The following is a 16,634-nucleotide window of genomic DNA, read 5'->3' on the forward strand; positions in this document are numbered from 1 at the left end:
GCAACTTTGGCTCCACCATAGAGTCTGAGTTGTTTAGTGTTTTGAATGTGTAATTTGTTTATTGTCACCAAAAAGTCACTGGGGTTCATTTAGAACCATTGGGCAAATTCGCACATGTGCACTAACCCATAGCAACCAATCAGTGATCAGCTTTCTTCAGCCAGCTGCAGGTTAAACAATGAAAGCAATCATCTAGGGCTTTCCTCATTGCGATGGGTAACTTCCAGGTACAAATTTGCCCAGTGATGACCCCCAGTGTGTTGCAGCTATTAATCTTGAATACTGTTACTACTGGGGCTCTTGCCTGTTCTTATTATTAATTGGTTAACAGCCGCAAGTTTCCTTCTGAGAAATTTTTGTAACACAATATGCATCAAATTAAGAGCACGGTGTGTTAAGAGTGTCACCAGAGTATAATGAAAGAACATTATAACCATTATTCTAGAAAAATGTGGACAATTTAGGCCCAAACTCCACTCCACCCAACTATACCCAGTTATGCTGATCCATGTGCATGAGATTTAAAATATGCCCTGGCATTTAAGATACACAGATGCCCAAACAGACCCACACCCACCCACTGTCTATGGCACACAGATTGCCAGTCTGGACCTGAGCCCAACACCCTAACATAATTTTGGTCCCAAAAACCAAAACTACACAACCTAAATAATGGCATTATATTTAATTTCATAGAATCAACGTGGAAAATTAGCTTTTGATTATTGCCACATCATCACTGTAAATGCCTGTACCAGGGCCGCCATCAGGGGGGGACAGGGGGCACAAGCGTACCGGGCCCGGGCATGAAGGGGGGCCCGGCAGCGCTGCATTTTTTGAAGATCCAGCCCCCCTTACGAGCGCCCGAGCCGTACGTCTTGCCTCTTGCGTGCCGAATGCGGAAGTGCCGAAAAGCCGAAGCCGATTCGCCGAAAAGACCCGAAGTCACGGAAAAAGCCTAAGTCACGAAGCGTCGAAAAGACCCGAAGTCACGAAAACAGCCGAAATTGAAGTCCTGAAGCGGTGAAAAGACCCGAAGTCACGAAAGGAGGCGAAGTTAAAGTACTGAAGCCATGAGTTCAATCCTACTGAACACCAGTTTGTGTTTTTTTGTTTTTTTAATCCCCTGGCGACCAATGTATTATTTTAATATTCTATAGGCCCCTGCCAACAATCTTTTTTTTAAAACTTTTTTTTGGGGCCCCAATTTTTTTTTTAACTCGTAAGGGGCCCCTTGCCACCATTGTTTTTTTTTGTTTTTTGTTTTTTAAAAAAAAACTTATTTTCTTTTTGGTGGCCCCAAATTTTTTTAACTTGTAAGGGGGCCCCTGCCACCAGTTTTTTTGTGATTTTTTCAAAAAAAAAAATTTTTTTTTCAAATTTTTTTTTGGGGCCCCAATTTGTTTTTAACTTGTAAGGGGGCCCCTGCCACCAGTTTTTTTTTTCCAAAAAAATTTTTTTTTTTTAAATTTTTTTTTGGGGCCCCAATTTGTTTTTAACTTATAAGGGGGCCCCTGCCACCAATGTTTTTTTTTTTTTAAAAAAAAAAAATTTAATTTTTTTTGGGGCCCCAATTTTTTATAAGGGGGCCCTGACCATCAATAGCTTTTTACAACTTGTGTGGGGGGGGGTTACTTTTTTAGCGCTGATGTCTGTGTGGTCTTTTAACTGCGATGTGGAGTGGGCGGGATATGGGGTGGAGCTTGGCCGTCAGTGTGGGCGGGGCCCAGGGGGCCCCAAAAATTTTGTTGTACGGGGCCTGTACCCTGACATAGAAGCAAATATATTCTGAATTTCTGTACCCAGTCATTAGATGAGTTCATAGACAGAGCCATATACAGTATGCCTCACTGCTCCACACATTTGTAAGCTATTTATGCAATTATGTGTTTAGCATACACACACAAGGCAGTTCCTTTTTCTGTTCATTAACCTCTTGTATTGTTTATAACAAAATACACGCTGATTATAATTTCAAGCAATTAGCCATGTTCTTAAGACTCAGTAGAGTCTAGCATGGATTATAGCATGCCAGGCATACTTTCTCACAAATACACATGGATTTCAAGTGCAGAAACCATATATACTTACTTCTGGCACACATGTGGCATTCTGCACAATATGCCATGTATTTTTACCCGTTATGTAATAGGAAAGGGGAGCACCAACTGTGTTTGGATCTTAACCCATAAATGGAGGTGAAAATGCAACACATACTTTTTACTTCATGCTGCATTACAATGTACAGACTCAAACAATATGGACTCCGTGTGCTTGTACTAAACAATCTGCAGCAACAATAACATACAGGAGAATGTAGAAGAAAGTAAGAGTTTTAATTAAGAATGGAAGCCATTTCAAGAAGAAGCCTGATTTATGGAATCTTGGACCTGGCCAAGTTCTTTGTCCTCTAAATTCTGGTTTGTGCAGGTCAACAAATGACCCTCAAGATGTCTGGGATAATGTATGCCCCACTACAAAAGGACACATATAACCCACTTGGCTTATCATAGAGGATTAAGTTGTTGCTTAGGGTTCCTGGACTGGGGCATACCACCAAGATTGATACATGCAACTTAAAACATTGTTTTTACAAACACAGAACATGTGATTTTTCAAAATGGTCAGATCTACACAAATTCTAAATGTTTTCATAAAGAACTGAAACAGACATTAATATTTCCTGTGCATTCCCCCCACCCTTATGAATTCGGAGCAATCATTTATGCCAAAATAGATGGTACCCTAGCTGTTTACTCAAACGATTCCAAATAAATGTGCTCATCTCATTGTGTTTACTTGAGGTCTGTTCCAACTTGTCACTTTCATATGGAAAAACAAAAAAATCACATCTGCATTTCGGCAATGTAAGCACAATATTTTGTGTCTTACCCTTTGTTTTACTGCCTAAATGAAACATAAGGAATGCAATCTCTAAGAGATGTGATTCCTGCACTCTGTGCTGTATACGAAGCATCTCCTATTATGGTTTGTGGTGAGACTAAATTAAGTCTCTCTGAGAATGTTCTTTCAAGTCTCTTTACCTGATGACAGCCAGATCTGGCACTGGAGAACGTCTTATCTATGACAAAGATTACGCCTCGCTATAAATCACAGTACAGATCTGCAGTAAGGATATTTGACTGTCTATAAAAGTATTTCCAATTTGTTCCTGATTTCATCTACTTTTCTATAAGAACTGCAAGATCTGGGTTTTATTTTTGGCAAACCTTAATATTCAATAAGTTCCAGATGACACTGGAAAATATTCAATCAAACAGTCAAACTAAAAGGCTCGTTCTAAGATAAGGAGGTGGGGCTTTTTTCTTTTGGGGCACTAGACATAAACAGCAGTGGTTTCAGATTCCTGGGGGGTCTCTAGATACAGGTGCTTTATTGCAATAGTCTACATATTTTCTCAGCCTACTTCTCAATCTGTAAAACTTTGTGGGACACGTTCCACTTTGGAACAACCTTAACTACTTACATGTACTGACCGGTTTCTGCAAAGGTTTTAGTATAGGGCCTGTTGGGTAGCTGAAACAACCCTGATGAACCACTATGGTTGGAGTCTACAGACAAGAATCAAGAGACACTACTCTCTTCCTTTGAGTTTCTTTACAACCATGACAATATGGTGTGTCCCCCCCCCATATATATTTAATGCCGGCAAGATAAGATCTTATTTACCACCCATTATTATTTTCTGAACTAAAGAGCCTGTTTCTGCATAGGTTTTAGAACAGAACCTGTTGGGTAGCTGAACCAACCCTGATGGACCACTATGGTTGGGGTCTACAGGCAAGAAGCAAGAGACACTACTCTCTTCCTTTGAGCTTTTTTACAAGCATGATAATATGGTGTTCCACCCCCCCCCTTCATATAATGTAATGTCGGCAAGATAAGAACTAATTTACCACCTATTATTATTTTCTGAACTAAAGAGCCTGTTGCATAGATTTTAAAACAGAGCCTGTTGAGTAGCTGACTATCCCCACTATGGTTGGGGTCTACAGGCAAGTATTGTTTCTTATATGAGTAATGTTCCTTATTTAATTGTTCCTTATCCAAAGAAAGTGCGATGGTGAAAAATTCTACAGAATACCTTTTACAGTACTAAACTTTCATTCAAATAAAAAAGTATTATGGCAGCCACCATGTTTGTATCCACTGGTAGCCTGAGTTTCACGGTGCTCGTCCTGGAGTAACCTCATTTGTCTGTCCCTGTTTCTTGACCCTTGGCCTGTTTCCAGATTTCCTCAAACCCTGTCCTACATCAACCATGGGTGCTATTGTGTAAGATACACTAATATCCTCCTCTGAGCTTCTTTACAACTATGACAATATGGTGTTCCATCAACCCATATACATATATATATTGTATGTAGTTCAGGCAAGATAAGCACTAATTTATCACTCGTTACTATTTGTCTGGCTTTGCCTGGCTAGGAGGTTTCTTAGGACACATTTCTGCCAGGTCATGTGTTTTATTAGGACACCATCTCTTCTCTCGCAGCTGAAATCAAGCATTAAGGAAGTCCTACTTCACTGCTTTGTGCCACCGACAGTGATAAAATGCATCCGGTGCATAAAAACGAGTGGAGAAGAAATGAATTGTGTGTGTGTATAATATGAAAAGTGTGACTGTAAATCAATCCAGCATGTTCTGCAATGGGGAAAATGTCTTCTCTCTCTACGGCTGGTCGGCTGGTGCTGAACTACAATTCTGGCATTCTCAGCAATGGATTCCAGGGAGAGGGTGCAGATGTTTCGAATTTGAAGTTTGTCATGTGCAATAAGGTTTGCAGAAGTGAAACTATTTTTATAGTCAAAGCTAATAATTACTCCATTGTGGGATATTTGTTTTATTGGTCTCATGTTTTTAAGTTCTTGCTCACACTGGGGTTTCTTGTCACTAAATGGCAGACAAAGATTATAGAATGTATTATAATGGATTACTAATTTTAGTTGCCAAATAGTTTGACAAGGAAAACATCACATTTTCTGTCATGAAATTCTGCCCTACCGTACTTAAAGTGACAAATCCATAGCACTTTCTTCGGTACTAAACACCATACATGTAAGCAGTTCCAAATAAACCACCCTTAATCTGTACCTTGCTTTTTGGTTAGGTGCACGTCACAGGGCTTATTCACCATAGCTCCTTGAAAATATACATAGATCTTGTAAATGACTGCACTCCAGGTTTCTTTCCTCTTTTAAAAATGCCTTTAATAGTTACATGGCAGGGCATCTTTGCATTTGCTGCCATGACATGTAACTATTAAAGGCATTTTAAAAGAGGAAAGAAACCTGGAGTGCTGTCATTGACAAGGTCTACCTAAACTCAATGCATTACTCAATACTACTGCTTACAGTATATGCCCACACACGTAGGGGCACATTTACTAAGCTCGAGTAAAGGATTCGAAGTAAAAAAACTTCAAATTTCTAAGGTTTTTTTTGGGTACTTCGACCATCAAATAGGCTACTATGACCTTCGGCTACGACTTTGACTTCGATTCGAACTAAAAATCGTTCGACTATTCGACCATTCGATAGTCGAAGTACTGTCCCTTTAAAAAAACCTTCGACTACATACTTCGGTAGTTTAAGCCTACCGAGGTACAATGTTAGCCTATGGGGACCTTTCCCATTACTTTTCTAAGGTTTTTTTTGATCGAAGGAAAATCCTTCGATCGATTGATTAAAATCCATCGAAACGTATGCGGTAGGGTTTATTAACCCTAGATATTCGACCCTTAGTAAATGTGCTCCAAAGTCTACCAGCCTTGTTCCTCTAGTTCTCTATTATAGGGAGCAGGACAAAAATGAGACTTCTGTAAAGAATTGTCTCTCCCTTCACTGCACCTTTGAAAACACTGGGTGCATCATCCTTTGCCTACGTATGTATTCTTTAAATAATGACATGCCATAATGACATGGTAAGTTGCCATTGCCAATATTCTTCTTCTCAAATAACTGGATTTAGTCCATCTTCTAGGAGGCAATGAATATTGATGTTTTAGGTTGGCTTGGCCCCCCCAAAAAGAGGTCAACTGCCATATACAAATATACAGATATAAGGTCTCCAATGGAAAGCCCTATATTGATAGGCTCCCTAGTCACAAATGTTACTTATCTCTCCTGGTCCTTCTCAGATTGTGAACATAGACAATAGCTCCATCAGCACTACTTTTGACAGAATCCTAATCTCATATTGCCTTTTACCCAAGGTCCTCACAATTTCTACCACCCAAACACAAGCATCAGCAGACAGACCAACAGAGATGCCAACCTGGATGCAAAGGAATTCAGGAGAACCTTGGCCACACCTGTCTACGTCTTATAGAAGATAATGGAGGCCTTCTATGCATTTCAATGAAACAGGTAAGTTAGCTTTTCGTGCATATTGCCAACAGCATGAGACTAACCTGTTTACAGCAGGATACTGGGAGAGAGGGACTTAAATTAGGGAGAATCCCAACAATTAGGGGTAGTTGAGATCACATTGTGATCACAGGTCAAAATTGCCTGCTGTAATGAGACTCAGGTAAAGCTATGATGACTAGGCAGGAAAGTACCTAAACTGTTGACCTATATCATGTTTAACACTTGTTTAAGCAGAAATATTGGAAGGATTTTCCCCAGCCTTGTTACCTATAGCAACCATTGACTATATATCTAAGATATATATGTCCCATGACTCAAAATTAGTTAAAAATCCAGAGTTTATTAAATTTCACATTAAAATGGTACATACTGATCCCATATGGGCCACCTTATGCGTTTCATACCATCCGGTACTTAATCATAGGTGTTACTATAGCAACCAGCCAGCACTTATACAGCACCTATAAACATAGTGCAGTCAGCAAAACTAGACAAGATCAGATTGGCTGCTTTACCACTAACCCAAAATACTAAAAGTGTCATATAAATGAGAGCTGTTTAATAACACAATAGGTAACATGATACCGATGTGATAAAGACACCTTATTTTGACCGTATATCCCAATCAGGCAATATCGTATAAAACTGAACTCAATTTCATGTAACAGACAGTTAATGCTATTAAATATTGTGTTGGCAAATGTTCCTTTTTGCATTATTCTTGCAATAAAAGTAACAGCATTATCCCAACATCTCCCGGTGGATCCTCCGTATATTTTACTGTTCTGAAACACATCGTATAGCAGAGTGTCAGTTTGCATCCATTCGGGTCAAAGCCCAGCAGCCCAGTAACCGTACAGATCATTTTCACTTATTCATAACATTTTTTAAAGGGGGAAAAAATAAAGTAACTGCTTGCTACAAATCAAAGAGTTTCCAGACCAATAAACTCCGTATTAGCAACTTGCCTGCTGGGGGTCAAACTCCTGCCAGTGAAGAGCAAATATTTGCACTGTAGCGGAAAACGACACATTTAAATTCCTGGAGACATGCACAATATTAATAAGTGGAATAGAAATACCGCATTTTACTTCCAATTACATCACAGTTGGCTTTTGTGGGGGGGGGGTGTTGTGCAAGTACTTGTATGCAAACCTATAGCCTGCAAGAAGTGCAAAAACAGGCTCAATCTGCAATTTTTTTGCTCAAGACTCCCTTTTGCTAGCCTCATGAATACAGCACTGCCTGTGCATTCAAAATAGCTGTATTCATACATACCTCCCAACTGTCCCGTTTTTCGCAGGACAGTCCTGATTTTAACAGCTCAGCTCGCAGTCCCGGGTTGTTACTAAAATGTCCTAGCTTTCTCTTTGATCTCCTGCACTGAATATCCAGAAAAAGATACAGGGTTTCTAACTTAATAGACTTTTGGCAGAGAGCCCAGAATAGATACTTAGATACTTTTGTAACCATTTAAGATAAGCAAAAAAAGCAATTGTAACAATTTAAGATAAGCAGGTCTCTTGGGGAAACTGTGATTTGCAGCTTAAAGGGCAATTCACCTTCATTATCAAAACTGTAATAACACATAAAAAAACACAGAAATGTTTTCAAACTTTCATAACCTGCCAAATTTTGTAACATAGACATGGTAATTAGGGGGTGTGGCCACAAAAATGGGCGTGGTTAAAACTTTTTCGCTCCACGTGTCCCTCTTTCTGTTTCCAAAATGTTAGGAGGTATATTCATGAGATGGTAACCCTAAACACCACATAATCTATACATCTTTTAGACAAGCAAGTTAGGGTGTGGTGAAGGATGCTGGCTTGGAGTCCTGTCCTTACCTCCTGCCCAATGGACAAAGCCCTAATGACAGGACAGGGTTTAGGGACTGAGGTTCAAAGAGCAGTTAGACCCAGGGACCCAGGAAGAAATGCTGCAGTTCTTCCCAGGGTCTCCATAAATGATCCTTTTTATATTAGGGCAGTCTACCCAGACCTGGGCCAAGCCAACTGTGTGACCTAGGCAACCCGGCCGGCCTTCTTGCTCCCTTCCCCCATGTGTGCAAAAGGCACATGTGCTATGACGGGACAGGGAAAAGGAGCACGTACAGAGGAGGCAAGAGGCAAGGGCCTGGACCAGGGGCAGACAAATAAGAGCTACATATCTGGCACCCCCATTGTTGCGTCCTAGGCATGTGCCTCTTCTGCCAACCCCTCGTTCCAGCTCTAAGTCTACCCTGCAGCCTCTAACTCCAGCTGTTGCTGTATAACTAGCAGCAAGGATTTCTGGGAGTTGGTGGTCAATGATTGCTGCAGGTTTTATTGCAAGGTCCACCAGCACCGAATACATCCTTTTATTCCATGGTCATAATTGCACCTAGAACAGTGGATTCATGGTCACCTTTTTAGCATAAACTTTCGATCTTAACGGGGGGGTCCAGAGCTTGTTTTAGAATTAACTGCTTATTGCCTCCCCCATCCTTGATTGGTTGCCCTTAACCCTTGGGATTGCCCAACCCAGTGCTGGGGAAGGGGCCAGAGCAATATCACTTTTCTAACATTGAGGCATTCTTCTATTCGCCTTCCAAGTTGCCATTCAAACCTAAGCCAGGTTGCCAGAGTTAAAGATCCTACCAATCAGTAAGCAGAAAATTCAGTTTATAGGGCAAAAGATTACATAAATTTTTTAAATTGCTATATAATATGATAGGAGCAGGCAATATATTAATTCATTTGGTTTATCTCTCCTATAAGAGCAAATTAGTGCCTGGACCCATTCATTGTTTACTGCAGAACCCTAAGAACATTGCGTATAGGAAATTGTTTCTGTATAAGGCAAATCCCTTTCCCGAAACATTTCAAGATCATTCAACTTCCACCTCCATCACTGAGCTCGGCACAGTCCCTAGTGGCCACGGGTAGCAATAACATCAACAAACAATTTATCTGCTTCATTTAACCCTTTCCATGCAGCGAATGGCTATGTCTTCTGCAAATGTACTGTTGCAGTAATGAAGAATGGGACTAGCGGTACTTACATTGGCTCCTCTTCTCCGGTCTGTGGGCAGCGGTGGCAGCACAATAAACAAAATACGCCAAGTCAGTTGAACTGAGACTTAACAGCAGCAAAGAAATGACAGCAGATTATGAAATATATTTTATGATGACTATTTTTAGTCCATGGCATTCCAAATAATATACACAGGAAATATTGCAAAAGCCACTTAACAGCACTGAATGAACACTCTGTTTTACAGCTTAGCCTTTAATCTCCATTGTGCTGTGAGTATTAATAGTGTGTATAGTTCTGGCTCATAGTAAGGCAAGACGGTGCCACTTTCTATTATAACTGTCTAACCTGCAGCTGTTGTTCGTCGACAACTTCCCGCAGGGAATCCTGGGAATTGTAGTGCAACAACAGCTGGAGAGCTGCAGTTTTACCTTTAATCCCCCTCGGTGCTGCAAGTTGGTGTGTTTAAGTAAAGTATTAACCTCTGCTGTGAGCTATGGGTATAAATTACAAATACAGAAGCCCATTGTCACACAGGGTTAAAGCCTCTCATTCCTGCTGCCTGATGTTTCCAGGGCAAGGAATGTGTTCCAGTGATTTAAAGCCACTTCCCAAACAGTTAATGAAGAACCTTCCTTGAAAGGTTAGATCAGTCACTGATTATATTAGCCAGGTATTTACCCCTGAATATGTCTGCAAATAGATGTTTATAATAATCTGGGCGCTCTCTGTATACATTGGGAGCCTATGGCTGCTCGAATCCAAAAAAGAACGAGATACGTTTGTATCCTGTAAACTTTATACCAGAACAGTAAAAGAACAAGGGCTGTTGCGGTGATTGCAATAATGTTTTCTGTCTGTTCAGGATTTGCATATGAAATAATGAGATGAAGTTTCTCCTCCGGGGCAAGATACATGGCAGCTCACATACATAAGACACAGCGGCTCATGAAGTTGCTGCTGATTACAGTTCCCTTCTGGCTTTGGGGATTTAAAAGCATTTTGAGTAGAAAATAACAATATACTATTTTTTTTCTCCCAGGATGAAATACAAAGTAACCCTTAATGCACTGGACTCTGCACAATGTTACTTGGGATTTATTATCCTTTGCTTATATAGCTCTGATGTGTTATAAAGCTCTTTCTATTGGTTATCGTTTACAGCAGTCCCTTCTCCAATGGAGCTTACAATCTACATCAGGATCCATATTACCTATATGCTTTTTAGATGGGTGGAGGGGAAACTGGAAGACTAAGAAGAAACCCATTGAGACACAGGGTTAACAAACAAACTGGCATATAGTGCCCAGGTGGTCCAACTCAAACTCAGGACCCCAGAGCTACAAGGCAGCAGTGCTAGCAAATACACATCTCATAGCTCCTAGACTAAGGTACAAATTAACCCCCTATGCAGACTCTTTGCAGAACATTTTCTATCTATAATTAACACAGACTGTACATGCAGTTACTATTGACGGAGACGTTTTACATAGAAATAATGCCATGCTGCCCACTACTGGGGTTACAAACAAAGTATCTCCTAACTGATCAATGCACTCGGCACTTTCTTTATTTCCATGACACTTTCCTTGCAACTGTCACTTCTGCACTGCTTTCCATACAACCACATGCTGTTCATGGTACCCATACTGAGCTATAGAACACTCACACTACATTACTGTACATTTACTGTACTTACAGTCTATTGCAACAATCACTGGAGATTAACAGTTAAAATAGCAACATGCTGACCCCTCCACCCTCCTCCCACCCCAGGGTAAAATGCAAAAAAATTGTCCCATTGCTGAGACGTATTTACACAACCGGCACTTACTTTCTGCAGCCACTGAGTGTAATTTTCCATCACCAGCTCCAGTTGTTGGAGTTTCTGGGGAGAGAAATCTTGATCCATTTGCGGAGCATCCCTCTGCAGAGCATTGCTGTTGTACTGCTCAGTGGTGCTGCTGCTGCTGCCGCTCTCCCTGCAGTTGCCCTCTTGCTCCGGCAGAATGAATGTGTAAGTGCACTGGCCATGCTGGATCCGGCTGTACCTTTTCCCATTGCTGTCTGTGCCTTTCTTCTGCACACTACATCCCACGTCAGCCATTAGAGCAGCCCAGCACAGGATAAAAGCCACAGATACCATATTTGCAGAATTAAAAATCCTAATGGAATGATGTTGTTTCTTGAAAAAAAAATTAAGTAAAAAAATCAAGTCAAAAGTGGAGTAGGAAAAAAAAAACCTATGAGAATTGAGTGTCCAGTTAAATTTCACCCCTCTGTGATAGATCTCTTTGTATCCCCAATAGATAGACTTAGTGCAGGGCAGCCTCTATTATTTGCTCTCATTGGCAGCCCAGAGATTAGCCAGTCCACTGCACATGCACAGCCTGGTCCCTCTCTCCTCTGCACTCACTGCTGGAGAACTGCTATTTTCTCCCAGACCCCAGTGAGTTTTATTAAGACTGCACATTCAAGCCAAGCTGGAAGCAGCCTGCAGGATGACTTGACAGGAATGTGTGTGTATAAGAGTGCTACCCGTATGCTACACTGAGCATGGCTGCTGGTGGCTTGGCCAGGGAAGGGATCATTTTACAAAGTGGCTGCATGCTTGACCTCAATCAAGAAACAAGCATGGCTATTCTGCATAACAACTAGCAGCCCGGCACAGGCTTCACGCAGCATTTTTGTCCTTGTCAGTTATCAGGATTTACCCTACTTTTTTCTTTTTTTTTTCCTCCGTCTTCTTTATTTTCTCAGTGCAGCGAATGAATACGAGGGAAAATATAAAGGGAAATTTGGAACCGTTTATTTGGCAAGCCGCGTGAAAGAGCGACAATGACATTCTGTGCTTTGATCAGTCAATATAATCTTTAGTAGCAGTAGTGGCTTTAATAGGACACTGGCTGTGCACTGCTGGGGGAATCTATTAAAAGATGTTACAATAAACTACTGTATTTAGGGGGAAAAAATTATGTTTTGCGAAAAGGAACAATCGCTGCTCATATTCTCTCCTATATATAACCTCCACGTTGCCAGCTCTCTCGACAAAAACGTTTACATGCCTGGGTGCAGTGTCCCACGTATTTATCCAAACCAAAATGCAATGAGGTCCGCACTCTCAGGACTTCTTAAAAGGAAAAAATTATTTATTGTAGAAGTTACAGACTGACATTTCGGCCTGGTCCCAGGCCTTTCTCAAAGTGTTTTTTTTAGGTTTTTAGGGGGGCTGTATTTAGGGGGGAAAATGATGTTTTGCAAAAAGGAACAATCGCTGCTCATATATATATATATATATATATATATATATATATATATATATTTTTTTTTATTCACTTGCATTCTGCATGGCTGCATTTATTTCTCTGTATTTTCTGCAGCATATTTCTAAATTGGTAATAAACAATGACTATTAAGGCTCTTTTGTACAGAAAATGCATGCTGTATGCATATCAACTGATATGTTTGGCAGGGCTGGAACTAGGGGTAGGCAGAAGAGGCACATGTCTAGGATGTAAAGTTGAAGGGGCACTGGAAATGAACCTCTTCTGTCCGTCTACCCCTCTTCCAAGCCCTTGCCTTTACGATGAAGATAGAAACTGCTTCCCCAAAGTGCAATTTGAACCACAATTTTTTTTTTACAATATTGCAATCCAGTGTTTTTTTCCCAGAATTCCAGGGCCATTCTGGTAGAAAAGGGGTGATGCTCTTGAACTGCCCTTACTACAATTATGCCTGAGTCACCAAAATGAAGACAGCTACATGTGTGCTTCAATGCAAATCATTGTAGTTGCACCAAAGTCTGACAGGCATTATTTCCGGTGTTCGGCATGCGAGTGATGTGTGTATCCTATTCTTTTGGCGCAACTGAACTACACTGATTTACACAAAGCACTGAGGGAACCCTCAACCTGCCACCTGTTTGGGAGGTGGCGGTAGCTCCAGGGTTTCCCTGCATCAATAGACGGGACAGCAATTAGTTCGGAAAGGAAAGCAAGAAGAACTGAGCTGCAGCGCAACTATACAAACGCACCAGGAATGCATTTTGATGCAAGTGTCTTTAATAAAAGTGGTGCTACATGCATGCAACAGACTGAGTGGAATGTGCGAGGTCCACAACTGTACACGTGTCCTCTTGTGTGTATATGCGTTCAGTATACGGGAGTCTGTACACACATAGTGATGGGCGAATTTATTCGCCAGGCGCAAATTTGCAGCAAATTCCGAGATTCACTGCAGGCTAATAAATTTGCGAAACCGCCACGAAAATTCGCCAGCAAAAATTCACCAGCGTCAAAAAAAATGGACACCGGCGCATTTTCGCCGGCGAATGTGAAAAACGAGACCCCCCAAATTCGCCCGTCACTATACACACATAATCATTTTTATTGGTTTTAATCGAATCGAATATTAAAAATAAGATCAGAAATCTTATAGAACACTGTAATCGCAGAGTAAAATAACCTTTCAGTTAAAGAATATATGCTATGGTTATGTCACTAATACGCAGAGAGCAAATATGTCAAAATCTGAGTAATGCAAAAAAGCAGGATCACAATACATTAAACAAAATGTCTAGCCTATTAGAAAGGTAAAGCATATTCCTGAATCAAGTATGTTCATGCGATTTGTACTTGGTATCTTTTCCATATTTACTCAATCAATAATTCCATTGGATGTAACATGCAGTTCCCTGCATATTTAACCCTTTCCATTATTCCAGTGTTAACTCTTTCTATTACCTCCTGCAATTGTGGGTAGGAAAATGTAAGGGTCTATTTTTTCTACTAAGAGATCAATGAAATTGATAAGCACAAGCCATTATGACCTAATACATGATATGGAGTGGAGCCCACTGCAGGAATCACAGTCACAGTTCCAGTAGGTAAATACTACAGACAGAAGTAAGAAATCCACTTACTGTTGGTGATGGTGGTGATAAGGGATGAACCTGGAGGGTTTGAAAGCCATCAAAATAGAGTTTACATTTAAGGGCAGAGACACACTATTCTATTTCGGGAGATTAGTTGCCCAGCGACAAATCGCTTCTTCTTCGGGCGACTAATCTCCCTGAATTGCCTTCCCGCTGAATAGACTGTAAATCACCGGTGGGACGGCACTCGGAACACTTAGTTTCCAAAGTCGCTTGAAGTTGCCTCATGAGGAAACTTCGGGCTAGAATATAAATTGCCTGGCGGGAAGAAGAAGATTTGTCGCTGGGTGACTAATCTCTTGAATTAGCAGTGTGTCTCTATCTCTATCAGATTTAGGACAAGAGTAAACAAATGAAGCCATGTGCAATGTTCAAAGGCTGGGGTGGTATCCAATCTGCAAGCCTCCATCTGTTGCTGAACTACACTTCCAAATCTCAAAGAGTCGGTGAGTACTGGGAGCTGTACTTAAGAAATAGTAGGAAGGCAGCAGACTGGACATCCCTGATGTATAGACTGAAGATATGTATCAGCTGTTACACAATATTTTTCAGCTATTTTTAAAATGAGGTGTCCTGTTCAGAAGGATGGGTGAACATGATGTTTGCACTTGCTATCTTTTAATGCACCAAAGTATTCCTTGAAGTTAAGTACATTCCAGCATTTGGTCCTATGAACAGGTCCCTGTGCAGCTCCATACTAAGCAAGCAGCTTCTCAAGAAGCGTCAAATAACCCCATGCAATTAGGGCATAACATTCTTTTAGGGATTTGTTTATATGCTTATTCTCATTAAATGGTATCATGAAATAAGGTCTCAGATATGCCTGGAGTGGGTCATATCCCTAATGGCATGGGGTTAGCTGAGATCTTTGAATGCCAGAGGTTGGGAATTTCCTCTAGATAGAAGAAAACCAATTGAATTTCAGTTGCTGGGCCATTGGTTTGGCCGTCTAAATGTTTTCTTAGGATGATATTAGGCACCAAAACGTCAAAATTAGTTGAAGTCAAGTTTGTTCATGGCATTTTAATTTTTTTTTATTTATAATTTGCTACTAAGGGCAACATGCATCTTCATTATGCAAACATGTTGCAGTAACAGTAGCCAAAATTGGCTGAAGGAAATTCTGAATGTAAAAAAACACCCAAATTGAGTAGATAGGGCGTCTTGCGTGTTAACTCCAAACAGTTCCTCGTTAAAATTTACAATCTGAAATTTTATAGAAAGTTTAAAACATCTTGACAGATACTGTAGTTAGCCCTTTCAGTAGTGATGGGCAAATTGTCCTGTTTTGCTCTGCCAAAAAATTTGCAAAACAGCAAAAACTTCGCAAAATGCATTGAAGTCAAAATTATTTTGACGCAAGTCAATTTTGACGCCCGCGACAATTTTTATATGCATGTCTATTTTTTCCAAATGCATTAAAGTCAATGGGCATTCGAATAATTTTGACACATGACAATTTTTATGCGTGAGACTATTCTGACTTCAAAACACGGAAATTCATCACAAATTCACAGCTGGTGAATTTATCACAACCTCTCAGCTGTTGGCTGGTCAGGCATGGTGGGATCAGCATTATATAACAGTTGGATGTCAACACATTTGACACCTTTATTGTGTCACGGTCGGCACCCAACACCAGAACAAATGCCAAGCACCCTGGTCTCTGCTCGTGCTTCACCTTTAGTGTCACCTTTGGCCTCGGGAGGAGCCCTCAGCTACTTGGATGCCACCAGGACTTAAACGAGAGGTGCAAGGCTAGAGGTTCTGGATAGGCAGAGGGGCACGACTGTTAGCAAGAGTCTTTAGGCCGAAAACAGGAAACCAGAATCGTCGTCAGTACAGGCCGGGTCGAGGCAGACAGATGTCAATCGTAATCAGGCAGGCAAAGGTCAAAACCGGGTAATCAATCGGAGGGTTCAGCAGAAGAATAGTCGATATACAGGCAAGGGTCAGATATAGAAGTCAGGATAATCGTATAGCCAGGCAGGGGTCAAAACCAGAATCAGAATCAGAATAAAGCTCACAAAGCACCAGGAACAAGATCCTATCACGGGCAAGGACCACAGCCCTAATGGGCTTTAAATAGTGTTTGAAATTCGTGCCATTGCCCTAAGACACCGGCGCCTGTGGCCTACTGGAAGCCGCTCGTCGCGGCGGACGTCCCCGCCGAGGGGGCAGCAGGCGTCCCTGACGTCCCCCCACTAGACCACCAGGTACGTTCCTCACATATTGCTTCCTCATCCCTTTAAGAGCACACTCTGATCGACACAAGGCTGTATAGAAATCATTGCAG

At 41.1% G+C, this 16,634-nt stretch overlaps 1 protein-coding gene across 1 annotated transcript in view; it reads right to left on the minus strand.

The window, feature by feature from the left end:
• The window catches only part of angpt1.L (angiopoietin 1 L homeolog), a 192,877-nt gene extending 180,765 nt beyond the window's left edge, over positions 1–12,112 (minus strand). Inside the window, exon 1 of the mRNA XM_018268208.2 lies at positions 11,240–12,112. Within this exon, the coding sequence (XP_018123697.1) occupies positions 11,240–11,551 (312 nt within the window). The 5' untranslated portion in view covers positions 11,552–12,112. The remainder of the gene's footprint in view (positions 1–11,239) is intronic.
• Between the last annotated feature and the right edge of the window lie 4,522 nt (positions 12,113–16,634).

Source organism: Xenopus laevis, chromosome 6L, assembly GCF_017654675.1.
Source record: "Xenopus laevis strain J_2021 chromosome 6L, Xenopus_laevis_v10.1, whole genome shotgun sequence".
NCBI lineage: Eukaryota > Metazoa > Chordata > Amphibia > Anura > Pipidae > Xenopus > Xenopus laevis.